Source organism: Schistocerca serialis, chromosome 2 (assembly GCF_023864345.2).
Source record: "Schistocerca serialis cubense isolate TAMUIC-IGC-003099 chromosome 2, iqSchSeri2.2, whole genome shotgun sequence".
In the NCBI taxonomy this organism is placed as follows: domain Eukaryota; kingdom Metazoa; phylum Arthropoda; class Insecta; order Orthoptera; family Acrididae; genus Schistocerca; species Schistocerca serialis.
In genome coordinates, this window is record NC_064639.1 from 771,125,126 (window position 1) to 771,149,260 (window position 24,135).

General features: G+C 38.9%; 1 protein-coding gene across 1 annotated transcript in view; it reads right to left on the bottom strand.

The window, feature by feature from the left end:
• Window positions 1-345: 345 nt before the first annotated feature.
• Window positions 346-24,135, bottom strand: part of LOC126457994 (uncharacterized) — a 375,721-nt gene continuing 351,931 nt past the window's right edge. Inside the window, exons 25-26 of the mRNA XM_050094761.1 lie at window positions 12,598-12,751; window positions 346-1,596 (exon numbers count right to left, since the gene is read on the bottom strand). Coding sequence (XP_049950718.1) covers window positions 1,303-1,596; window positions 12,598-12,751 — 448 coding nt within the window. The 3' untranslated portion in view covers window positions 346-1,302. The remainder of the gene's footprint in view (window positions 1,597-12,597; window positions 12,752-24,135) is intronic.

A 24,135-nucleotide genomic window follows, 5' to 3' on the forward strand; every position in this document is an offset into this window, starting at 1 on the left:
ACTGCCATTCTATAGTTACCAAGGAGAGAATCTCTGTTTTGTAAACAGCAAAAAAAGTTTCATAGTTGCCTATTAGAGTTCAGTTGTGTCAATAGAACTCATCACAATAATGTCAAAAACAGGTGAGAATGAAGTTGAATTATACATGTACGCAGCTCCATTGTATTTTTTCAGGTACTGTATCAAAGCAGTCACTTCTATTGATAAAAATCCTGTTCATCTCTATTTACACGAAAAGTTTGTGTTAGAAAAGGTGCTATGAAATGAAAAGACATTGAACATGTTTTCAATTTATATACAAACAATATTTTTATACACATTATTACAATAATAAATAAACTGGCAGTCATATGTATGTATTTGCTTTAAACATAGCTTACTGGCTAACAAACTTTCATGCTTAACAAGAAGACACTCGGTTCTAGAAATTTACTCATTTGACAATAATAAGATTTAAACATGATTGTATCACTTACAATATCATTCATTCACACTTAAACTTTTTTGTGTGCAGCAGGTCCCTATATATATGTGAGAATAAATTTTCTACATTTGGAAACCCATCATGCTGAAGCTATGAAATCATGAGGCCACTTAATTTTGTTTTTGACACTTTTGTGACCATCTTTTGACATTATTTAAACAGTGGGACATTATTGCACAGTGCACACACAAAACTTCCAAGTTTCAACTGTAATACTTTGTTCCTTTCAGTTCTGTAGGTTATGCATAACTATTGTCAGACTGGGGAAGGGGGAGGGGGGAGGGGTCTCTTATAACATTTCAGGAGTTTTCAAGTCTTTCTTTGTTACTTGAGCAACTGGCTAGTGTTAAAGTTTTACACATAGATCCTTAAACTGAATGGTCACATAACAAGTTTTACAATTGACTTTGGTATCGACAAGTAATTTTAGGCCAGTATCATCTGTATCTGTGGAATAGCAAACATATCTTACTTATCATAATGAGAAAGAGTAGGAAAAACGTCAGTCTCTTACAGTATATGAGATGCCATTTACAATGCTTATTGTGCCTTTAACTATGTTGGAGGATGAAACAAAAATGGTTGCAATGTATATACAATATTTTGTACACACAGCATGTCATGAATGGCACTGTAATATCATTATTGTTGTTAGTTTGAACTGTTTTTGTAGTGTGAAAGAGGTTATCCTCATCACTTTCTGATTTGACAGCAACAATTGTTTCTGATATGGTGTCAGAATCTTTGTGGGAGATCATTTTCACTTTTCACCGCATCAGAAATACAAGATATCATTCTTGGATTCTGAAATACAGCATTCAGCCAACAAAACTTGATAGGTCAGGCAGTTTAAATGCTACTCCAAGAGGTGCTGGACGTGGTGATCTCGGTCGTGGCCTAGGTCTCTGCCTAGGAGGGGGTGGCAAAAGACCTATGGGTACAGAAAGTTCTCTTGCTCTCGATGGCAATGGTGCAGCAGGTGAGTCGCCATCAGGTACTTGAAGCAGGAATCCGCACTGTGCTGTGCATACATCGTCACGAAACACTGCATCGCGGCCTGAGTCTCGCACAAGCTGACTGCAGTCCGATATCCTCAGCGAAGCACACTGTGCCTGAAAAATTAAAAAATACATCTTTGACACACTTGTTTTTAAAGTTGACTGCTTTGATGCTGTCCATCTTTTCCTATATTGTGCCAATCTTTTCATTCTGTGTAACAATTACACCCAACATCTGTATTACATTGTCTTGTCTTGATCTATGTTTATTTTTCCCCCTTACTGCTTCTTCCAGAGCCAGGTTAAGTATTCCTGGAAGCTGGAGCAGATGTCCCACTAACCTCTCTCTCCTGGTAAGCAACTTCTATTCTCGCCCACTTCTTTTAGAGACTACTTCTTTTGTAGTTTATATGTCCACTTAGTTTTTAATGTTCTTCAATGACATCACATTTGCAGTGCTTCCAGTTTCTTCTCATTTGGATTTTCAGTGAACCATACTTCCCTTTCATACCGTTTTGTGTTCCAAACATACATTTTCATGAACTTATTCTTCATTTCCATATCATATCAAAATATTGCATCAGTAGAGACTTTTATTGAAGACAGCTTTCCTTGTGTGTGTTAATCTACTTCTGATACCTTCCTTGCTACAGACATTTTGTGCAGTCCTCCTTCCAACAAGGAGAATTGTTCCCCTTCTTCCACTACTTCGTCGTTCTCCTTTCTAGTACTCTTCATCATTTTTGTCTTCACTCTATCTATTGTTAAACCCCGTTCCATGCCTTTCAAAAAAACAGTTCCTCTAGGACTCCGTTACATCTAACCTGGAGGACTAGATTGTCTGCAAAGTCTAACATTGCTGTATGTTCCCCTTGACTTTTATTCCTCACCTGTAATTTACTTACACTTCCTTTACTGCTTCTTCAACATACAAGTGCCAACCGTGCCTAACATCCACCTTAACATGAACTTGCCTTTCATTTTATTACATCCACTTACATTTTGTAAATGTTATAGATTACTCTTCTGTCTCTATACTATAGCCCCAATCTTCTAATGACTGTGAATGTCTTGTGCTATCTTACACTGATGAAGGCTTACTGTAGATCCACAAATGCTTAGGAAAGTATTCTGAGTTTTTTCAATCTACTACTTGTGAGCCCATGTGATGTCAAAATTCATTTCAGGAAAGGGAAGAAGTCCCAGAGAAGCAAACTGATTCTTCCTCCAACCTATTCTTCAGTTTATTAACATATTCAGCTATTTAAAAATGTGACTTAGCAAACTAGCTGTCACATTCATCTGCACATAGAGTTTTGACACAAACTCAAACTGGTTCCTATAGTTCCCATATAGTTCAATATCTTCGAAGAATATCATACAATCCTGTTGGCTTGTCTGAGCCCAGAACATTCAAATTCTGTTTGTGTTATTGGATCATCTGTTCCATACCAACTTCATCTTCTTCTGTCTTTGGGACAGATCCTTTCCATAATAAGTCTTCAAGGTACTTCTGCCCTCTGACTGCCTTTTCTTCTGCATTTAGTAGTTTTACATCTGCACTTCCTAAGCTAGCACTTTTACACTTTACCTCTAAGACATTACTCTAAACCATCCTTTACATCACATCAGTTTTTCGTAAAAGTGGCCTTTCTCGATATCTTTGCAAGCTTCTCTCACCTTTCTGATTACTCTCAATATCTTTGCAAGTTTCTCTAGCATTTCTGTTTACTTTACTTCCCAAGCAACCTATAGTACTGTATTCTCACTTCATTTGTAAGATACTTATAGTTCCTTCCTTTGCTCATAAGGTCGAGTATTTTTTGAGACATGCATGGCGGCTTCTTTCTTTTTCTATACCCACAGTTTTCCGCCATCATATTACATTCCTCTTCTACTGAATCACTGTTGACACTTACTCAGGCCTTCAGTCATAGTCTCTGAGAAATACCACTTCATATCGCTATGTCCTATATTTTCAGTATTTAGTTTCATTTTTTTTCTTCTCACCTTGAACTTCACCCTTTTGTTGATAATTACTAGTTTATGGCCTGAGTCTATTTACTTATGTAGCTACGGTTTTCTGTCCAGGATTTGATTTTTAAATCTTTCTGTGACTATGTAATCCAGTTAATATTTCCCAGTGCATCCTGATCTTTTCCAAGAATACCTTCTCCAGTGATTTTGGAAGGTGTCCACCACAAACACTTGAAACCTATAGCACAACACTAATGGTGTCTCTCCCCTCTCAACACTTTCCGCCACTACATATTCTCCAATAACTTCCCTTTCCATCACCTCACGTAGAATAACATTGCAATCACCCATGGCTACCAAATTTGCATCTCACTTCAAATATTTTACCAATTCTTCTATTTTCTTGCGTATTTCATCATCATGTGATTGTGATGTATGCATGTAAACCTGTACGACAGGTGTTAGTGTTTGCTTAGTTTCAATCCTTAATAATAATAATAATAATAATAATAATAATAATTCAGTCATTGTACTGGCCATAGTAACTTACCACATTATCCATATTTCTGTTCATAATTACACCATTCACCGTTCACTGATACTCTTGTTATTAACCTATAATCATCTGACCAGAAAATTCTGTTCTTTCCACTTCACTTCATAATTTTTTTCCAATTATAACTTCAGTCTTCTCATTTCCCTTTTCAGGCTATCCAGTTTCCCAGAAACATTCAGACTTCTAACATATCACACAACGATTGGTAGAATGTTGGCTTTATTCATCCTCCTGCTGACAACCCCGTCAAGGGAAGTCCCTACCCAGAGATCTAAATTGGGAACTGATTTACTTCCAAAATTCTACTGAACGAAGTGGCCATCATGAAATTAATTTTGGAAGACTACATGAGTTGTTATATGTTTTACATATCTTCAATGCAGTGGTTTCCATTGCATTCTGTATACTTATGCTGTTAACCATTGTTGATTCTTCCACCTTCAATGGCCTTTTCACACCCCAAAGGCAAGAGGGTGCCGTGAATCTCCATCCACTCATCAGTCCCCTTTTTGATAATTCCATTGGCAGTACGAGGGTGACATCTTCTACCAAAAGTTTTCAGTTGCCTTAGCTGACAATTTTTATTCAAAACGTATGCAAAAAATATAGGTAGGAACTTCAGAAAATAAGTTACACACACTATCCCTTGCTAAGAGTATTTCACAAGATTTGCATGATGTCAGAAGAGTAAACTTTTCTGGGTTTCTTGTAGAGAGCTCTTCTACACTATGGACAAGAGGTGCGTCACAGTGTATCTGGAACTGTTACCCGAAGTTGAAGAACATGAGACAGTATGAATCATGTATGCAAAACACAGATACACAGTGAAATTCTGGTGGTACATGGACCAAATTTAATGTCACGTCCAGTCATTGTGAAATGGTGCCCACAATTTGACAAAGGCTGCCCAGGTGTGAGTGATGCTGATTGGGAAGGAAAGCCTTTGACAGTGACCACAGATGACAATGTCTAGGCAATCATGAAGCTGAAAGGACACCTAGGTGGAAAGCGATTTTCCAGTACTTCGGACGTTCATACAGCAGTTCAGCAGTTCTCAAAGACACCCCCCCCCCCCATGACCAAGTATCACTCAGATTGGTAGAACATTCAGACTATTGCTCACCGACACATTGTAACCATGTTAAAAAATAGTGTCATATATCTGTCTCTTTGAAGTGTAATGTAGCATTCAATAAAAGTTACTTGTCTCACCTTAACACTGTGTAACTTACTTTATGCAATATCTTGTAATACAGTAATAAACCATGAAAGCCGTACTTATTAAGGACAAAAGTATCTCCAAATTCATATTGCATTGAGGAACACCCAGCTCTTGAGCATGAGTGCCTTCTTTCGGCAGTCTCCCAACTTTGGCAAGAGCTAAGCAATCTTTCGCATTCTACTTGCTCTACACATTTTGCTATCTGAAGTGACCATTGAAAGGATCGTCTATGCCAAATGCAAACAGTGATCTGTGAGAGCAGCATTGACACTTAGTTACTCCTTGGTTTATGCATTATTTTTGTCCGTTCTATGATTGTGCAACTGAAACTGGTATTATGAAATGAAAAGTAATTTGAATTTGCTCTTATGATTTATTCTGTTCGTTTTTCCTATATCTTGTCTTACAAGTACCATTATCAGTACTGATATGGTGAAATACAGGTCCTCCCTTCGTGTCTAGTGACTTTCATCTAGCCATTGCTGGGGGAGGGGACTGGTATGGTACCGTATTTACTCGAATCTGAGCTGCACTTTTTTTCCGGTTTTTGTAATCCAAAAAACCGCCTGCGGCTTAGAATCGAGTGCAAAGTAAGCGGAAGTTCTGAAAAATGTTGGTACGTGCCGCCACAGCTTGCCATCGAATATATGTAGCGCTATACAGGCATGCTTTGCAGGCACAAAGATAAATACTGGCGCCAAAACTTCTGCGTCAATAAATAAATAAAAAAAAGTGGAAGACGAGCTTTGTTTCCTCCGCCCCGAGTTTCGACCACTGCATTTTCATACATTATCCATCGAAGTAAATACAAATTCTGTATTGTTCATCTTCGAATGTTGCAACGTTTCAATGTACTACAAAAATCTGACTGGCAAGACTGTTAGGGATGTTTGTCAATATGGCCAACTCTACGTTCTGAATTTTTTCCCACCTGTGAGAAGAGACGGTTGCCAATAGGAACTTTTAAGAATTTTGAATCACATGCAGTATTCTCTTCACCATAAGAATAATATGAATATAAACATTTTGCCATGTATTCTTTCGTGTTTGCTGCTATCTCATTTAAATTCTGTCTGCCTAATAAACTACGAAACTAGAGTGAGACAACAGCAAACGTGGAAGAATATACATGTCATGTTTATATTCGTATTATTCTTATGCATAATAGTGATACAGTCAGAAATGAAGCACGGCAATTGACTAGATTTTTAAATCTAAGATGACTCTAATTTCTGTGCAGAATGTAATGTACTACAGAGGCATCTGCAAAGATTTTCAAACGGAGAATTTTCGCTAAACTCTCGTTCAGATCTTCTATCTATCATATGCAGTCTATTATTTGGTTCTTGTCGATCATTATCAAAGAACGCAGCAGTGTAAGTAACAACAAATAGCAGTTTCATGCCATTGTTTTGCTAATGAGACGCTTCCACTACTTTTTAAAAAAAAAAAGAGCGTGGCTGTAGGCACGCACAAAAGCAAGCCATGACGCAAGTGGCGACAGGCCGTAAACATTATCAGAATGCGACAAAGCATCTTCAGCTTAGAGTGACGTCAACACCTATAACAAAGAGAACGGCACTTATCAGATCAGAGAAAAATAAGCAATCAATTCAAACCAGACAAAGCACGTGAAAAAGGAAGGGTACCCGTATAAATACGGACGGAGCGCCTGACACATAGCAGTGGCTACCTGGGAATGGGAAAGCTTAGCTGCTAAGCTTATGACTCGAACCAAACTACTGTAGCTGTATCGTCATTCATTCGACCTAAATTGTGTTTCATATTACAATGGACCAACATTGTTTTGATTTGAAGGTGCGACCTAAAACTTTTCTCCCCCCTTAAATTTCGAGTCTCATTTTTCAGGTGCGGCTTAGATTCGAGTGCGGCTTGGATTCAAGTAAATACGGTATGCTATGCTATGTTATGTTATGGTACGTCATGTCTCCTATTCTGGAGAAAACCAACCTACCTGTATATAGGGTATTATTATGATGGGGTTGTAACTACCAAGCATTTTAAGGTAACTGCCAGTGCTCCCCCTGGGACAAATCTGTGTTTCCTTTCTGTCTGCGTCTTGTGTAACCACTTGGTCAAATGTGACATGTTACAAAGTGATTGTGAATCATGTTTTAGAGATGTGATGTGAGAAACGGCCCAGAGTTTACCTAGGTGGGTGTGGAAAACTGCCTAAAAACACATCCGGGCATGCAGGCACACTGGGCCCCATTGTTAAACCACAAGGTATTTTTTTGGTATAGGGACAGCATGCCTCTCTGTGTCCCTGACTAGGTGATGTGAAAGAAAGGTATGACATTCATATCATGGACAAAAAATAAGAAAGATGAGAAATTAGTTGGAATATTAAATAAATTTATGCACATATATTTTTATGACATTTATATAATGATCCTTACTAATAAACTATTATTTATATTCAAATAATCTAGAAGGCAACTCACTCCTGCTCCATTGTGATATTACTTCTTCACTTCGGCCTATAATTCAGTAACTTGATTTCAAATAATGCCTTACAAAAATTTTGGTATTTTTCACAACCTGACCTGTGGAATGAAGTATTACTTAAATTTATACATGTTTTTCTCTGCATGTAACCACTGTACAAAAAATCTCCAGTATAATAAAAAATCCTGATTAGAAACCAGTGGTAGTGTAAGCACTTTGGAAGTGCTGCATCATACAACCTCCTAATATTATTGGTAACATTGAATTTGGGGTGCACTGTGGGAAATTTCTTATTTTAAAATAACATAAAACAAAGTATTGTAGATACCAGTTTCATTCTGTTTTCCTTACATAGAGGTGCATTTAAAGTTTAATTTATTAGGTTTTGAAAATGATATCTTGAAGGTGGCCTCTGTCCTCTTCAATGCATTTGGGGAATCGAAATCTGAAGTTTCAGTCCACTTTGTCCAGCATGTCTGTCTATGTTGGCAATAGCAGCACAGATACTGTTCTGCACCTCACCAGGGTCTGTGGACGATTGGTATACACCAAATATTTTAAAAAGCTCAATAAGAAAAAGGTGCATGGGGCTAAATCTGGCAAGAGTGCTGGCCACTGAAGATAGTCTTCAAAAAGATGAGATAGTTGGGGAAGTGTTTGCCCAAGTGTGCCATTGATGTTCAGGCTCTGTGAGCCGGGTGGCACTGTCTCGTTGGAAGCACACATCCCTCACATCCATTTCTTCAAGTTTGAGAAGAAAAAACTCCTTAATCGACTGGAAATAACACTCAGAAGTGGCCATAACTATCTTATTGTTGTCTCTGATAAACCAAGGGCCAGTTTGTTGGCCAATTTGGGGCAGGGAACCAAACAGCAAGGTCAGCCGTCTCATCGGAGTAGGGAAGGATGGGGAAGGAAGTTGGTGTGCCCTTTAAAAGGAACCATCTCGGCATTAGCCTGAAGCGATTTAGGGAAATCACAGGAAACCTAAATCAGGATGGCCGGATGTGTGTTTCAACCGTCGACCTTCCAATGCACACCAGTCATTCTGTAAATAGGTGCTACTCATGAAGTTCCTAGGGGTTTGTGCCACTCACATGTTTTGTTTATTTACACATCCAGACATATCAAAATATCCATTGTCACTGAAGATAATGAGGATGTCATGAGGCAGGTTTTCGATCAAGTCCTCACGTGCATTTTCTTTTTCTCTGTTTGGTTCTCTTTTTTTCAGTTCTTTTATTAAAAAAAAAATAGCTATGGCCTTGCATCCCCAAGAAATAAGTTCTGTGACTGTAAGCGACTTCAACAGCTTAAGTTTTCACAGTTGTCCCTCTGTGAGAAAGTTACAATTAAGAAAATGAGGTCATCAACACCTAATATTCTAATATCTGAAGCAGTCATAGACAGCAACAAGAAGCACATTCATAGCTTTGATTCTGAATGGTTTGAATGGAAAAGTTGGTTTCATAACTGTGAAGTAAAAAAATGCTTTGTTTTGCTTCATGTATTAGCTGCTTGTAGGTGACGTAACATAGACAAAATATGGTTTTAGAAATATAAAGAAAATGAAAGAAAACCCCAAAAAGTATGAGAAGTCACAGAAGCATGTTGATAATGTAGTTTCACAGTCACTTTTTGGATCTATTAGCATTAAGATGAAATGTACTGAAGCCTACAGACTTTGTCAATGAAAATAATATAAAGTTAAAAGGAAGGTCAGCGTTGGCCATAATATTGATGTTTTATTGATAGCAGAATTGATTTTCGCTCACATAGTGATCATCTTCGGTGCTGTACAAATTAAACTCAGACACTGGTATCAAGTTATCAATAACCAAAACTGAGAAGCGATCAGTTTTGGTTATTGATAACTTGATACCAGTGTCTGAGTTTAATTTGTACAGCACCGAAGATGATCACTATGTGAGCGAAAATCAATTCTGCTATCAATAAAACATCAATATTACGGCCAACACTGACCTTCCTTTTAATTTAAAATATAAGGTCGTTGTCGCCAATCAATAATATAAAGGTTAAAAAGAACCATGAAATTTTGTCCAAAACAACAGACTAAATTTTCTTTTTTGGGAACTCTGAAACTCCTTTACATGGACATGATGAAAAGGATGCTTCAGTAAATCCAGAGGTATTTAAGGGATTAGTAACTTCTGCATCTACATTGGATTCAGATTTGAAAAATTATTTAGAATCCTGTGCAGTTTTCACAGGTGTTTCTAACACGATTCAGTGAGAGATACTTGACTACACGCTACAAAAGAGAGAAGGACAGATATTAGAGAAGCTTTCTTTGTAGCCCTCGTGGTTGATGAAACAACAGATGTTTCAGAACACACTTAAATGGTTCTTGTTGTATGGTACATATTGAAGTGGAAAATATTTGAACATTTTTTGAAAGTCTTTATTTCAGAAAACCAAACTACAGACTGCATATCAAGATGTATTTTAAAATAATAGGGTATAATCCTTCAAGGAGAAACTAATAGTGCAGACATTTGATGGTGCAAATGTCATGAAAGGCAAAAAGCCGGATTTCAAGCAAAGTCAATGCAGTTTGTAGTAATACACATTTCATTCACTGCTATGGACACTAACTTCAGTGTAATAAAGAGATGTGCAGCAAGTATTGCATGAAATGTGAGAATATTTTTCTCTAACATTCTATCTATTCCATAATTCTTCTTAAGACACTGCAATGCATGTCCATTCTCAAGAAGCATATGGATGTCAGGCTTCCACATCAATAATCTCCTATAAGATGGAACTACAAATTATCAATCATAAGCAGAGTTCTTGTAAATTTCCAACCATTAAAAAAACAGTTGAAACCATTGCAGAAGCAACAGGGATTTTAAAATACTTGAATAATTTACACTCAAATTCAATCTTGAGTAATTGTGTTGTAGTTAATGACTATATGGCAACATTCCAAAACTGCTACTTTAGAATTAAGAAACTCAAAGTTCTGTGAGAATTCTTTAAAGACTTTCATGGTAAAAACTAAGGAAGTGTGTGACTGTATACGTGTTGATACAATGGACAATTCGTCTTCCACCAAACACTCTGTAACTGCTAAATTGTTCAGCAAGAAATGCTTCATTGATTTTAAGAATGAACATCCTACACAAGAGATAGTCCTGTCTGCTGAAGCATATTCCATTACTCACAAAGAAAAGCTTGGAATGGAATAATAAGTGTGATATTCAGTCATATTGAAAATTAACTGAGTTGCTGAAATTTATCTTGGGAAAAAAAAAAATTCTGGACAATGTTTTAATGGAATTATGAACATTAGCAGCAGAATGCTGCTTTTCAACACTGAAAAGAATAAAAACTTCTAAAAATCCCTATGAATTTGGAAACACTAAATATGCTTACAATGCTGTAAATGGAGACAAATTCCCACAAATGTTATCCAGAGATCAAGGAGAAAATTACTGATTTTTTTGTTCGACTTGAAACAAGAAGGATGGATTATCTTTTTAAATGTATAGGTCAAGCTTTAACTGTAAAAAATTAGGTTAGAGAAAGTACAAAATATTTTACTTAGTTCTTTTAGGATGCCTGCCTCTGTGCAAGACCCTCATGTAGTGGGACCTGGGTTTGGTTCCTGGTTCTGCCAGGTTGTTTCTGAATAAATTTCCTTTTTATATGTGTTTTTTTTCACACAATTTTAAAACAAAGGCTAAAAATTTTATAGAGCAGGACCCCGCAAATTTCAGTTATGAGCCAGAACCGCTGAAAACCCTACAATAAAGAAACATTAACATTTACTTTACAAGCCTTTTGACAACCAATATCTACAGTCAGGTGACAGAGAAATTGCTTGCCATATAATGGACATGATGTGTGTAATCTCAATTATGGTTTGTGTAATGTATAAGTGCCTCTAGACAGAAAGAGATCCATGAAGAGGGACATATCACAAACTCTATGGTGTACTGGTGTACACTACAATGTCTGATTCTGAATAACTGTTATATTCTTGCAGTTTTATGTTTATAAAAATTCCCATGTATACTGCATGTATTACTCACAGGACCCAGTTTCTTCCAGCGTAGACACACAAGTTGTAATGGCTTTATCCCGGCTATTATACAATGCAATGATTTGGCCAATAAGGAAAACCAGTCATGGGTTGATAATTACCTTTAAATTTGAGAAGATATCACAGCAATAAATATTTATGATACAAGATAATATGATTTTCCTCAGAATCCAAGAGTTTACCAAAATAGCCAAAATGGCATGCAAAATGAGTGCATTGGATAAATATGAATTTTGAACTTATTTCAGGCACAGTATGCTCCCATTAGTTTTTGTTCATTACTCTGACATTCTCCAGCAGAGAGATACTGCTGATTGTAAAAGAACACTGTATTATAATTTCCATCAGTCCAAACTACACAAATAGTTCCATCTACTTGTCTCCTACATTCAAAACAGTACAGTGATGTACAATCTGATTAAAATTACTTGTTAGATGACACTTCACACCTTGGAGAATAGTTCCTCCGATCTGAGCTTTCAGTTTTACATGCAAACTGTCCACTGTGGCTATCACCACACCAAGGTCTCACTTTACCTACAGTTTTTGAATAGAGCATTGTATGCTTATAATTCATTAATAGGCAATGCTGGCAATCTATTTGACTGTCACCAACTGCAAGGGGCAAATTCACTTTCACCTTACAGTCACATCACACAAGCTGTTATCCAAACATCATCTAATGTGCAGCTGACAGCGGATGAGGCAATGCCATAGAATCCCATGACAAACATAAAATGGTAAATCACAAGTAGTTTTAATCAGAGTATAGCCATACAATTCCCTTGACTGAGCTACATGAAAGTGGCAGAAAATACTTACACCTTCCGATGTGCAGATGCAGCTTGTGCAAGGAGAAGGGAAAATTGTTTCTCCAAGAGCAAATGTTCGTCCACCCATCTGACAGCCATGGCGTGTCTCTCTCCAGGCATTAAAATCTATGGCTGGTAGTGAATGGCATGGTACTCGGGGATTCCTGCAAGGTTATGAAACAATACTGCTAATTACACACTGTTAAAAATTCACGGTTGACCTGAGCTGTGGTCAAGAAAGAAATATTTCAACTTTACTTTAAATGAATTTAATGTCAATGTATATTTTAAGTAGAAGGCACATTATTGTGTAATGAAACTTCAGTATGATATACTCCTCTTCTGCGTAACTTTCTATTTACTATGTTTATACACAGATTCAGCTTCTGCCTAGTTTCATACACTGAACATTGACAGAACTGGTACACCTGCCTAATATCATGTAGCCCCCCCCCCCCACTCCCCTCCCGAGCATGCAGAAGTGCTGCAACACGATGTGGCATGGACTTGCCTAATGTCTGAAGTAGTGCTGGAGGGAATTGACACCATGAATCCCGCAGGGCTGTCCATAAACCTGTAAGAGTACGAGGTGATGGCGATCTCTTCTGAACAGCACTTTGCAAGGCATCCCAGACATGCTCAATAATGTTCATGTCTGGAGAGACTGGTGGCCAGTGGACGTGTTTAAACTCAGAAGAGTGTTCCTGGAGCCACTCTGTAGCAATTCTGGACCTGTGGGGTGTCGCATTGTCCTTCTGGAATTGCTCAACTCCATCAGAATGCATAATGGACATTAATGGATGCTGGTGATCAGACAGGATGCTTACATACATTTCACCTGTCAAAGTCGTATCTAGAAGTATCAAGGATCCCACATCACTCCAACTGCACATGCCCCACACCATTACGATAGGTGCACATTGAAACGGTATAGCACGGCCCAGCACAGCGCGTTTTTTGTAACTTCACAGTTTCAAATGGAACCAGCAAATTGGGACGCGACTGGGATGTGACATGCACCAGATCGCATGTCATCGTGGTTGTGGTACAGTTTCTCACACCACAGGTCACATGAGCACTGCAGGAAAGGTGAGGTGGGGAGCGGGAAGGCAGTCCTGCCATATGCACACTTTGGCATGGCACATATGGATAATGGAAGTATTGCCCATCTGAAAAATACTGCCTTACAGTATACTGAATTTTATTGTCACTGAGTAGAGTTTCGTTTTTCTCTGTTTAAGCACTCCATTTCTTTTTGTTAGTACATAACAGTTTACAGTTACATATATCTGCATACTTTTTTGTTTTGTTTATTCTTTTGTCAAGAAAAATGCACAGTTCAATAAATGGGGAGCCATTAGCCACTGAGATTGTATCTTCTGCCTCCATTATGTCTTCAGATCGTAATAAGGGACAGACTATTCATCGTGAGGTAGTGAATAAGTAAGGAATATTATAAAATCATGTGACTTAGAAGCAAGGCAGGAAACTAAAATAAGGTTACGTGTTTGCTGTCTGTTATGTTGATCTATCTCTACAATGTGTTACAAAAGGTCGAAAAGGTGTCATTTCCACAGGTATGACCCCTTTGTACTCCTGGTAAAAAGCATCTGCAATATGAAGTACATAAGTTTCACTATCATTATTTGGATATGGATAAAATAAGAGACATTATACTATGAACATGTTGACATCACAGTCAAGAAGCCCTCATGAATAACGATGTTTTAATCAGCACACCGTGATGAGAAAAAGCATTTCAGTGGTTGCATACACACTATCAGCATTAATAAACTAATTATACAACAGGCTACACAAATGCAGTAGTAGTTGGTATTATTCCGAAAGTATGAATATCCTGTAAGAGGATGGTGATTTGATATATTTAATTTGTTGAAATGTATTGCTGACAATGGCAGATCTAATTTCATGACAATGTTTTTCGAATGACATGAACTCTTCGTCTCACAAAGCACACTTGGCTAGCTTCCACATTACTTTCACGAGCATTATTCTCAGCTGCTGACGATACACTGATCATTGTGTTGTGCCACATATCAGTTGTTAACTTTTCACAATAACAACTATTTTATTCGCAAAACACACATTGTCTGTTTGGCCAGACATAGATGAGTAACCAGCATTTCGAACGTGCATGTCATTCCGAATGAAGGGTATGCTCGTCATTATTTTAATACTGCTCAGATAAAGAAAAGAAATAAAATCCTTTGGTAAGTTTATATTCCAGTTGCTCAGTGTTAAAAATACGATGGGGTATGGGATTCAACCAGAATTCCAACAGAATTGGCGATTTATTTCTGTGTGAAGTGTTAACCTTTTCTCATTCGAAGAAGCATCACCATTTATGAGCAACGGTCACATTTCTATTGCTGACAGGTTTAATTGTACTTCTATTGCCAAAATGCGGTATGATTTGCACAAACTCATTTTTGAAGCAGCCATTGTGTCAGAATTCAATTCCGAAACAGAGTGTCTCACTAAACAAGTAATTGGCGACCAGAGAGCTCAACAGTTTACGAAAAACCTCACTGTGTCGGATTGTGCTAACATAAGAGAAGATTGAGTTCGGCAGCGCCCTTAGTGTTGTTCGAGACCGGGACCGGGTTTCACACACTGTTATCCTTTCTTCTTCTTCTTTCGATTTCGGCCATCTTTGGACCACGTTCAACAATTCACTTGCCCGGCTTTTTGATCTTTTTTTCTCTCTTCCCAATATTTCCTCATCATTTTCGAGTGGTTCCTCCTCCGCTCTTCCGACCATTTCCTGTTATTATTCTTTAGTTTCGTTTCTTCTGGAAAACACTTAATTTCATTCACTATTTGTCTAAACTTTTCCCTGTCCCTGATTGACTCACGGGTGACATTAAAATAGGCCAAATCCTTTTTCACCATCTGTATCCATTTATTGTTGGTTTTTTCGTTCCTGTTACTATGTTCAAACACTTTTCTTGTTAGTCTGTTTCCATCCATCCTCGACAGGTGACCATAAAACGTTAGTCTGCGTTTACGCATTGCCTCACTCACTTTCTCAATAGTTTTGTATATTTCCTTATTACTCTTTAGCTTGTACTCTTCTCCAATCTTTCTCGGTCCTAATATTTTTCTCAAAATTTTCCTTTCTTTCTTTTCCATGTTTTCTATTTCCCCCTTTTTGTTAAGAGTTAGGCACTCCGATGCATACAGGCATTCTGGTCTAATGACAGTTTTATAATGTCTTAATTTAGCTTGAATCAAAATGTTTTTTTTGTTATATATGTCTTTGGTTTTTTGAAAAGCAAATTCCATTTTCCTTGCTCTCGCCTGGTTTGCACTCTTGTCTAAACCATTCACTTGAATTATTTCACCTAAATACTTAAATTTTTCTACTCTCTTAATATTGCCGTATTTAGTAATAAGATTTTTCTTGTTATTTCTATGATTAGACATATACACGGTTTTTTCAAATGAAATCTGCAGTCCAGCTCTGGCCGAAACTTCTTGTAGTTTCTCCAGGTAGTTCTGAGCTATTTCTTCGTTTTCTGTAATTATTGCCAGATCGTCTGCAAAAGCTAAACAGTCCACTTCTATTTTTTCTTTTTTTGTTCCAATTCTGATGTCATTCTTGGTGCCTTTGAGTTCTTCTTCCCATATTCTCAATATCTTTTCCAGTACGCAGTTGAAGAGGATTGGGGATAAACCATCACCTTGTCTAACACCTGTTTTAATTTCGAACTTCCTTGAAATTTCACCCATAAATTTAACTTTGGCCTTACTGTTTGTTAGCGTCTGTTTGATAATTTGAATTGTTTTCGTATCGACCCCAAATTCTTCCAATACTTTCAGTAATGTTTCTCTATCTACCGAGTCGTATGCTTTTTTGAAATCTACAAATACTATTGCAAATCTCTGGCCTCTTGAGATTCTGTAACGAATTAGTGTTTTCAGGTTAAATATTTGTTCAACACAGGATCTACCTTGTCTAAAACCTGCTTGATATTCACCTATTTTTTTATCCAGAACTGGCTCCACGATTTGAAGCAATTTCCTTGACAAAATTTTGTATCCTACTGGTAGTAGCGAGATCCCTCTATAATTATTAACATTCATCTTATCCCCCTTTTTGTGTAGTGGGTGTATCAGGGCACACTGCCAGTCTTCAGGAATTCTTTCTTCGTCCCAGATCTTCTTAAACATATGTTCCAAAACTTGTGGGAGGTTGGTATCCATTATTTTTAGGATTTCTGGTACTATGGAGTCTTCACCTGGGGCTTTATTGTTTTTTAGACTGTGTATTATGTGTTTTATTTCTTCAGCGTCTGGAGGTTTTGACTCGGTATTAGTATTTCGGTGGTTTTCAAAACTCATTTTATCTTTGGGTGGTTCACAATTTAGTAGATTCTCGAAATATTTTGCTAATATTTCACAATTAGTCTTGTTTGTCAAACCTAGCTTGTTCTCTTCATCTTTAAAAAATAAATTTGGGGATTGGTATTTGGTTAGCTGTTTTCTAAAAGTTTTGTAGAAATCTCTAGAATTATTTCTTTTAAAGTCTTCCTCAATCTGTTCTAGGTTATCCTGAAATTGTCTTCTTTTTTTATTACGGAAAAGCTTAGCTGTTTCTCTTCTCTGGATTTTAAAATTGTCAAGATCTTGAGGATCTTTTGTGGAGTTCCATTTCTGCCACAATTTCTGTCTCTTCTCCAGGTTCTCATCACATTCATTGTCCCACCATGGATGTCTTCTTACTCTTTTCACGAGACAATTTTCTTTTGCTATTTCAACTATTTCGTTTTTGATCTCCTCCCATCCCGCTTCCTTATTTATTGTGGATATGCCATCGCTATCTTTGTGCAATGCTCTTTGAAACCGTTGTTTAATTTCTTCATTTTTTAACGTTTCTGTGTTATATTTTGGAATTTTGTAAAAGGTTTTCTTCTCTTTTCGAAATGGGAGTGGTCTGAATTTAATCGTAGTCAAATAGTGGTCTGAATCAACATCAAGGCTTTTCAGCACTTTAGTGTTTTGAATTTCTTCTTGACAATGAAGTGAGATAGCCACATGGTCAATTTGGAATTCTCCGAGAAGTGGATTTGGTGATCTCCATGTTTTAGTTTTTCGGCTCAGCTTTTTGTAATGTGTTGTCATTATTTTCAAGTTGAAATGCCTACATACCTCTATAAGCCTTTCTCCATTTTTTGAAGTTCTTTTGTGACCTGGGAAGAGGCCTACTGTTCCATGGTATTTTTTCTCCCTTCCTATTTGTGCGTTAAAATCGCCTACTAACATTTTTATGTTCTTCTTTGAGCATCTATCCAGTTCCATTTCAAGTATCTCCCAAAATTCTTCAACTTTCTCCGGGTTATTTTTGTTGTCCTGGTTTATGGGTGCATGGCAGTTGATTATAGAGTATCCTTTGTTTTTACATTTAATCTCAAGAATGGATAGTCTCTCAGAACTCGAGTAGAAGTTAGTAACTGAATCTAAAATTGAGTGATGTACCAGAAATGCTGTTCCCAGGTATGGCATTTGTTTCATTAAGATTTTACCTGGTTTTCCTTTAAATAAACGATAGTTTTCAAAATCTAAAGCAGTTTCATCTAAAAACCTTGTTTCTTGTAATGCACATATTAAAATTTCTTTCTGGTTCAGCTTTTCAATCAATAATTTCAATTTTCCTACTTTAATTAGAGAGTTTACATTTAGGGTTGCAAACATAGTTGCTTTCTTAAATTTCAGTGTTGAGGGCTGCATACATGTTGGTTGGGGTCCTCCAAAATCCTTTGACCCCTTTGCATTGTTTCTACGAACAACGGAGGATTTGCCATTCGGTCTACCTCTTGGAGTAGTGTCTATCTTTGACGACGTTCCCATCATGCTTTGCAGTAATTGTTGGATAATAAATTGGGGGATCGGGTTGCCCCGAATCCTTTCATTCATTACAAGATAAACACAATAATCTACATGACATAAGAGTCACACTTGACACTTCGTAACTCTTGTTTCACTAGCTTTCGATAACTCTTAAAGAATTACAGTCACTGGAATGAAAAAAATAAAACAGAAAGTACAACTTCTGATATATCATCATAGATAAGAAAGTTCAGTGTGTTTATGAAGTGGCAAAGTACTTTTCTTGTTGTGTGACATCATTCACCAAAATTTCTTTTTGAGCTGTTTAAGAGATATGAGGGATGTTGTAAATATTTCATTCTCACTGGTGTGAGATCGGGAGTGAATGCACTACATAGGATCCACATTCTCAAGATCGGAGACAGAGACCTCCTCCCAAGTCTAAACAAAAATTCAATACGTTAGCTAAATTTCATGCATAAATTTCATATGGTGTAATACACACCAAGTGCAGAATCATAGCGACCCCTAATTTTCATTGCAAACTTTTTGGATGTTGCATGGTGTCCTACTAAAATGTGTATATCACGATAAGTATGACCATTAGCGAGATGATGGGCACTTTACCGCGAGGCTGACATATAACACTACAAGTAAAGCAAAAATCAAATGTTTTCACTGAATAGTTCCTGTAAAATCGTTTGAGAAAGCTTAAAGGGTGTGAAGCTTGTGTACGCGTCGCAATATGTGCAGGACCAGCGCGACATGTGCAGAATGTGCACATCACGCTGTCGTGTCATGTCACGTCATATCACACATGCTACCCACGTCTCAATTTGCGCTTAGCATTACAGAGCCTCTATTAGCTTCAACAGTCCCCTGCTGACACACAGGATCCATGGATTCATGAGACTGTTTCCATACCCGTACACATCTATCCGTTCATACAATTTGAAACAAGACTCATCTGACCAGGCAACATGTTTCCGCTCATCAACAGTCCAATGTCGGTGTTGAAGGGCCCAGGCAAGGCCTGTGTTGTGCACTCATTAAGGCTTTACGCGTGGGACTTGGGCTCCAAAAGCCCATATCAAAGATGTTTCATTGAATGGTTCACATGCTGAGACTTTTTGATGGCCCTGCATTGAAATCTACAGCAATTTGTGGAAAGGTTGCATTCGTGTCATGTTGAATGATTCTCTTCAGTTGTTGTTGGTCCTGTTCTTGCAGGATATTTTTCCAGCTGCAACGATGTCGAAGATTTGATGTTTTATGGGATTCCTGATATTCACGGTACACTCGTGAAATGGTCATGCAGGAAAATCCCCACTTCATTGCTACCTCAGAGACACTGCGTCCCATCACTCATGGGCCAACTGTAACACCGTGTTCAAACTCACTTAAATCTACTATTGTAGCAGCAGTAACCGATCTAACAACAGCACAAGACACTTGTTTTCTTAAATAGGTGTTGCCGACTGCAGCACCATATTCTGTTTGTTTACATATCTCTATATTTGAATACGCGTACCTTTACTAGTTTCTTTGATGCTTCAGTAATGAATGTAAGTCATAGTTATGTTTAAATATCTTTATGTTTTTCCTAGATGCTCCCTACTGTACAAGTAGTACTTCTTATATAAACTATGCAGAGGCAATATTTTCAGGCTTTTAAAAACTTCTACAGGAATCCCTGTATTTTGCCTGGTTTATCGCTCTGATAATCTTTTTCCGTATTTTATCTATTTATTCTTTAGATGTGGAATTCCCCCCCCCTCCTCCCCCTCCCAAAAAAAAGATTCTGTACATCAACAGCTACTGTATACTGCTATGGCACATAGTCACCACTGACAAGCAGATTGTGTTTTGACTAAGAATTTTAACAGCAAATGTAAATGGACAGTGGAACCTCGCATAGCAAGCATAATTCATTCCAGAATCTTACTGATGCTGTGAAATACTCATTAAGCAAAACAATTTATCCCATATAAATTAATATAAAATATGATGATGCATTTCATGCAGAAAAAGTACTAATACTTTTATCTCATTTATGATATTTATTCAAAGAAAATTATACATAGGGTATTATGTACTTTGAATATAATAGAGGGAAACATTCCACGTGGGAAAAATATATCTAAAAACAAAGATGATGTGACTTACCAAACGAAAGTGCTGGCATGTCGATAGACACACAAACAAACACAAACATACACACAAAATTCAAGATTTCGTAACAAACGGTTGCTTCATCAGGAAAGAGGGAACTAGAGGGAAAGACGAAAGGATGTGGGTTTTAAGGGAGAGGGTAAGGAGTCATTCCAATCCCGGGAGCGGAAGACTTACCTTAGGGGGAAAAAAGGACAGGTATACACTCACACACACACACATATCCATCCACACATACACAGACACAAGCAGACATTTGTAAAGGCAAAGAGTTTGGGCAGAGATGTCAGTCGAGGCAGAAGTACTGAGGCAAAGATGTTGTGGAAAGACAGGTGAGGTATGAGCAGCGGCAAATTGAAATTAGCGGAGATTGAGGCCTGGTGGATAACGAGAAGAGAGGATATACTGAAGGGCAAGTTCCCATCTCCGGAGTTCTGACAGGTTGGTGTTAATGGGAAGTATCCAGATAACTCAGACGGTGTAACACTGTGCCAAGATGTGCTGGCCGTGCACCAAGGCATGTTTAGCCACAGGGTGATCCTCATTACCAACAAACACTGTCTGCCTGTGTCCATTCATCCGAATGGACAGTTTGTTGCTGGTCATTCCCACATAGAAAGCTTCACAGTGTAGGCAGGTCAGATGGTAAATCATGTGGGTGCTTTCACAAGTGGCTCTGCCTTTGATCGTGTACACCTTTCGGGTTACAGGATTGGCATAGGTGGTGGTGGAAGGGTGCATGGGACAGGTTTTACACCAGGGGCAGTTACAAGGGTAGGAGCCAGAGGGTAGGGAAGGTGGTTTGGGGATTTCATAGGGATGAACTAAGAGGTTATGAAGGTTAGGTGGGCGGCAGAAAGACACTCTTGGTGGAGTGGGGAGGATTTCATGAAGGATGGATCTCATTTCAGGGTAGGATTTGAGGAAGTTGTATCCCTGCTGGAGAGCCACATTCAGAGTCTGATCCAGTCCCGGAAAGTATCCTGTCACAAGTGGGGCACTTTTGGGGTTCTTCTGTGGGAGGTTCTGGGTTTGAGGAGATGAGGAAGTGGCTCTGGTTATTTGCTTCTGTACCAAGTCGGGAGGGTAGTTGCGGGATGTGAAAGCTGTTTTCAGGTTGTTGGTGTAATGGTTCAGGGATTCCGGACTGGAGCAGATTCGTTTGCCATGAAGACCTAGGCTGTAGGGAAGGGACAGTTTGATGTGGAATGGGTGGCAGCTGTCATAATGGAGGTACTGTTGCTTGTTGGTGGGTTTGATGTGGACGGATGTGTGAAGGTGGCCATTGGACAGATGGAAGTCATTGTCAAGGAAAGTGGCATGGGATTTGGAGTAGGACCAGGTGAATCTGATGGAACTAAAGGAGTTGAGGAATTCTGGAGTTCTTCTTCACTGTAAGTCCAGATCATGAAGATGTCATCAATAAAACTGTACCAAACTTTGGGTTGGCAGGCCAGGGTAACCAAGAAGGCTTCCTCTAAGCGACCCATGAATCGGTTGGCATACGAGGGGGCCATCCTGGTACCCATGGCTGTTCCCTTTAATTGTTGGTATGTCTGGCCTTCGAAAGTGAAGAAGTTGTGGGTCAGGATGAAGCTGGCTAAGGTAATGAGGAAAGAGGTTTTAGGTAGGGTGGCAGGTGATCGGCATGAAAGGAAGTGCTCCATCGCAGCGAGGCCCTGGATGTGCGGAATATTTGTGTATAAGGAAGTGGCATCAATGGTTACAAGGATGGTTTCTGGGGATAACAGACTGGGTACGGATTCCAGGTGTTCAAGAAAGTGGTTGGTGTCTTTGATGAAGGATGGGAGACTGCATGTAATGGGTTGAAGGTGTTGATCTACGTAGGCAGAGATATGTTCTGTGGGGGCTTGGTAACCGGCTACAATGGGACGGCTGGGATGATTGGGTTTGTGAATTTTAGGAAGAAGGTAGGGGTGCGGAGTGTTGGTGGGGTCAGGAGGTTGATGGAGTCAGGTGAAAGGTTTTGTAGGGGGCCTAAGGTTCTGAGGATTCCTTGAAGCTCCACCTGGACATCAGGAATGGGATTACCTTGGCAAACTTTGTATGTAGTGTTGTCTGAAAGCTGATGCGGTCCCTCAGCCACATACTCCCGACGATCAAGTACCACAGTCGTGGAACCCTTGTCCGCCGGAAGAATGAAGATGGGTCGGTCAGCCTTCAGATCACGGATAGCCTGGGCTTGAGCAGTGGTGATGTTGTCACTCCATCAAGAGTGTCTTTCTGCCGTCCACCTAACCTTCGTAACCTCTTAGTTCATCCCTATGAAATCCCCAAACCACCTTCCCTACCCTCTGGCTCCTACCCTTGTAACTGCCCCCGATGTAAAACCTGTCCCATGCACCCTCCCACCACCACCTACTCCAGTCCTGTAACCCGTAAGGTGTACACGATCAAAGGCAGACCCACGTGTGAAAGCACCCACGTGATTTACCAACTGACCTGCCTACACTGTGAAGCTTTCTATGTGGGAATGACCAGCAACAAACTGTCCATTCACATGAATGGACACAGGAAGACAGTGTTTGTTGGTAATGAGGATCACCCTGTGGCTAAACATGCCTTTGTGCACGGCCAGCACACCTTGGCACAGTGTTACACCGTCTGGGTTATCTGGATACTTCCCACTAACACCAACCTGTCAGAACTCCGGAGATGGGAACTTGCCCTTCAGTATATCCTCTCTTCTCGTTATCCGCCAGGCCTCAATCTCCACTAATTTCAATTTGCCGCCGCTCATACCTCACCTGTCTTTCCACAACATCTTTGCCTCTGTACTTCCGCCTTGACTGACATCTCTGCCCAAACTCTTTGCCTTTACAAATGTCTGCTTGTGTCTGTGTATGTGTGGATGGATATATGTGTGTGTGCGAGTGTATACCTGTCCTTTTTTCCCCCTAAGGTAAGTCTTTCCGCTCCCGGGATTGGAATGACTCCTTACCCTCTCCCTTAAAACCCACATCCTTTCGTCTTTCCCTCTCCTTCCCTCTTTCCTGATGAAGCAACCGTTTGTTACGAAATCTTGAATTTTGTGTGTATGTTTGTGTTTGTTTGTGTGTCTATCGACATGCCAGCACTTTCGTTTGGTAAGTCACATCATCTTTGTTTTTAGATGTATTATGTACTTTATTATTCATGATATATAACTAATTCTTTTTTACTAGGAAGCTAACCATAGTCAGAAGCTTCTTCCAACGCTTCGACACTTGGCGAAAATGTGATCCAGCATTATCGTCAAAAAAATTTGTAGCATGCATAGCCACTGCTTTATTGCAGTGATGATTTTCAGTGTATGATGCAACTGATTCCCATGCTTTCAGCATTTCTCTTATTGCACCAGAAAATTGCTGCTTTGCTGTTACTGCCACCACCACCACCACCACCACCACCACCTCTTCCTCCTCCTCTGAAGAACTCCTCTCCACAACTTCCTGCTATGAAACACACTACAAATCCACAAGCTCTTCGTTGGTCACTTCTTGGCTGTGACCTTCCACAAGCTCAT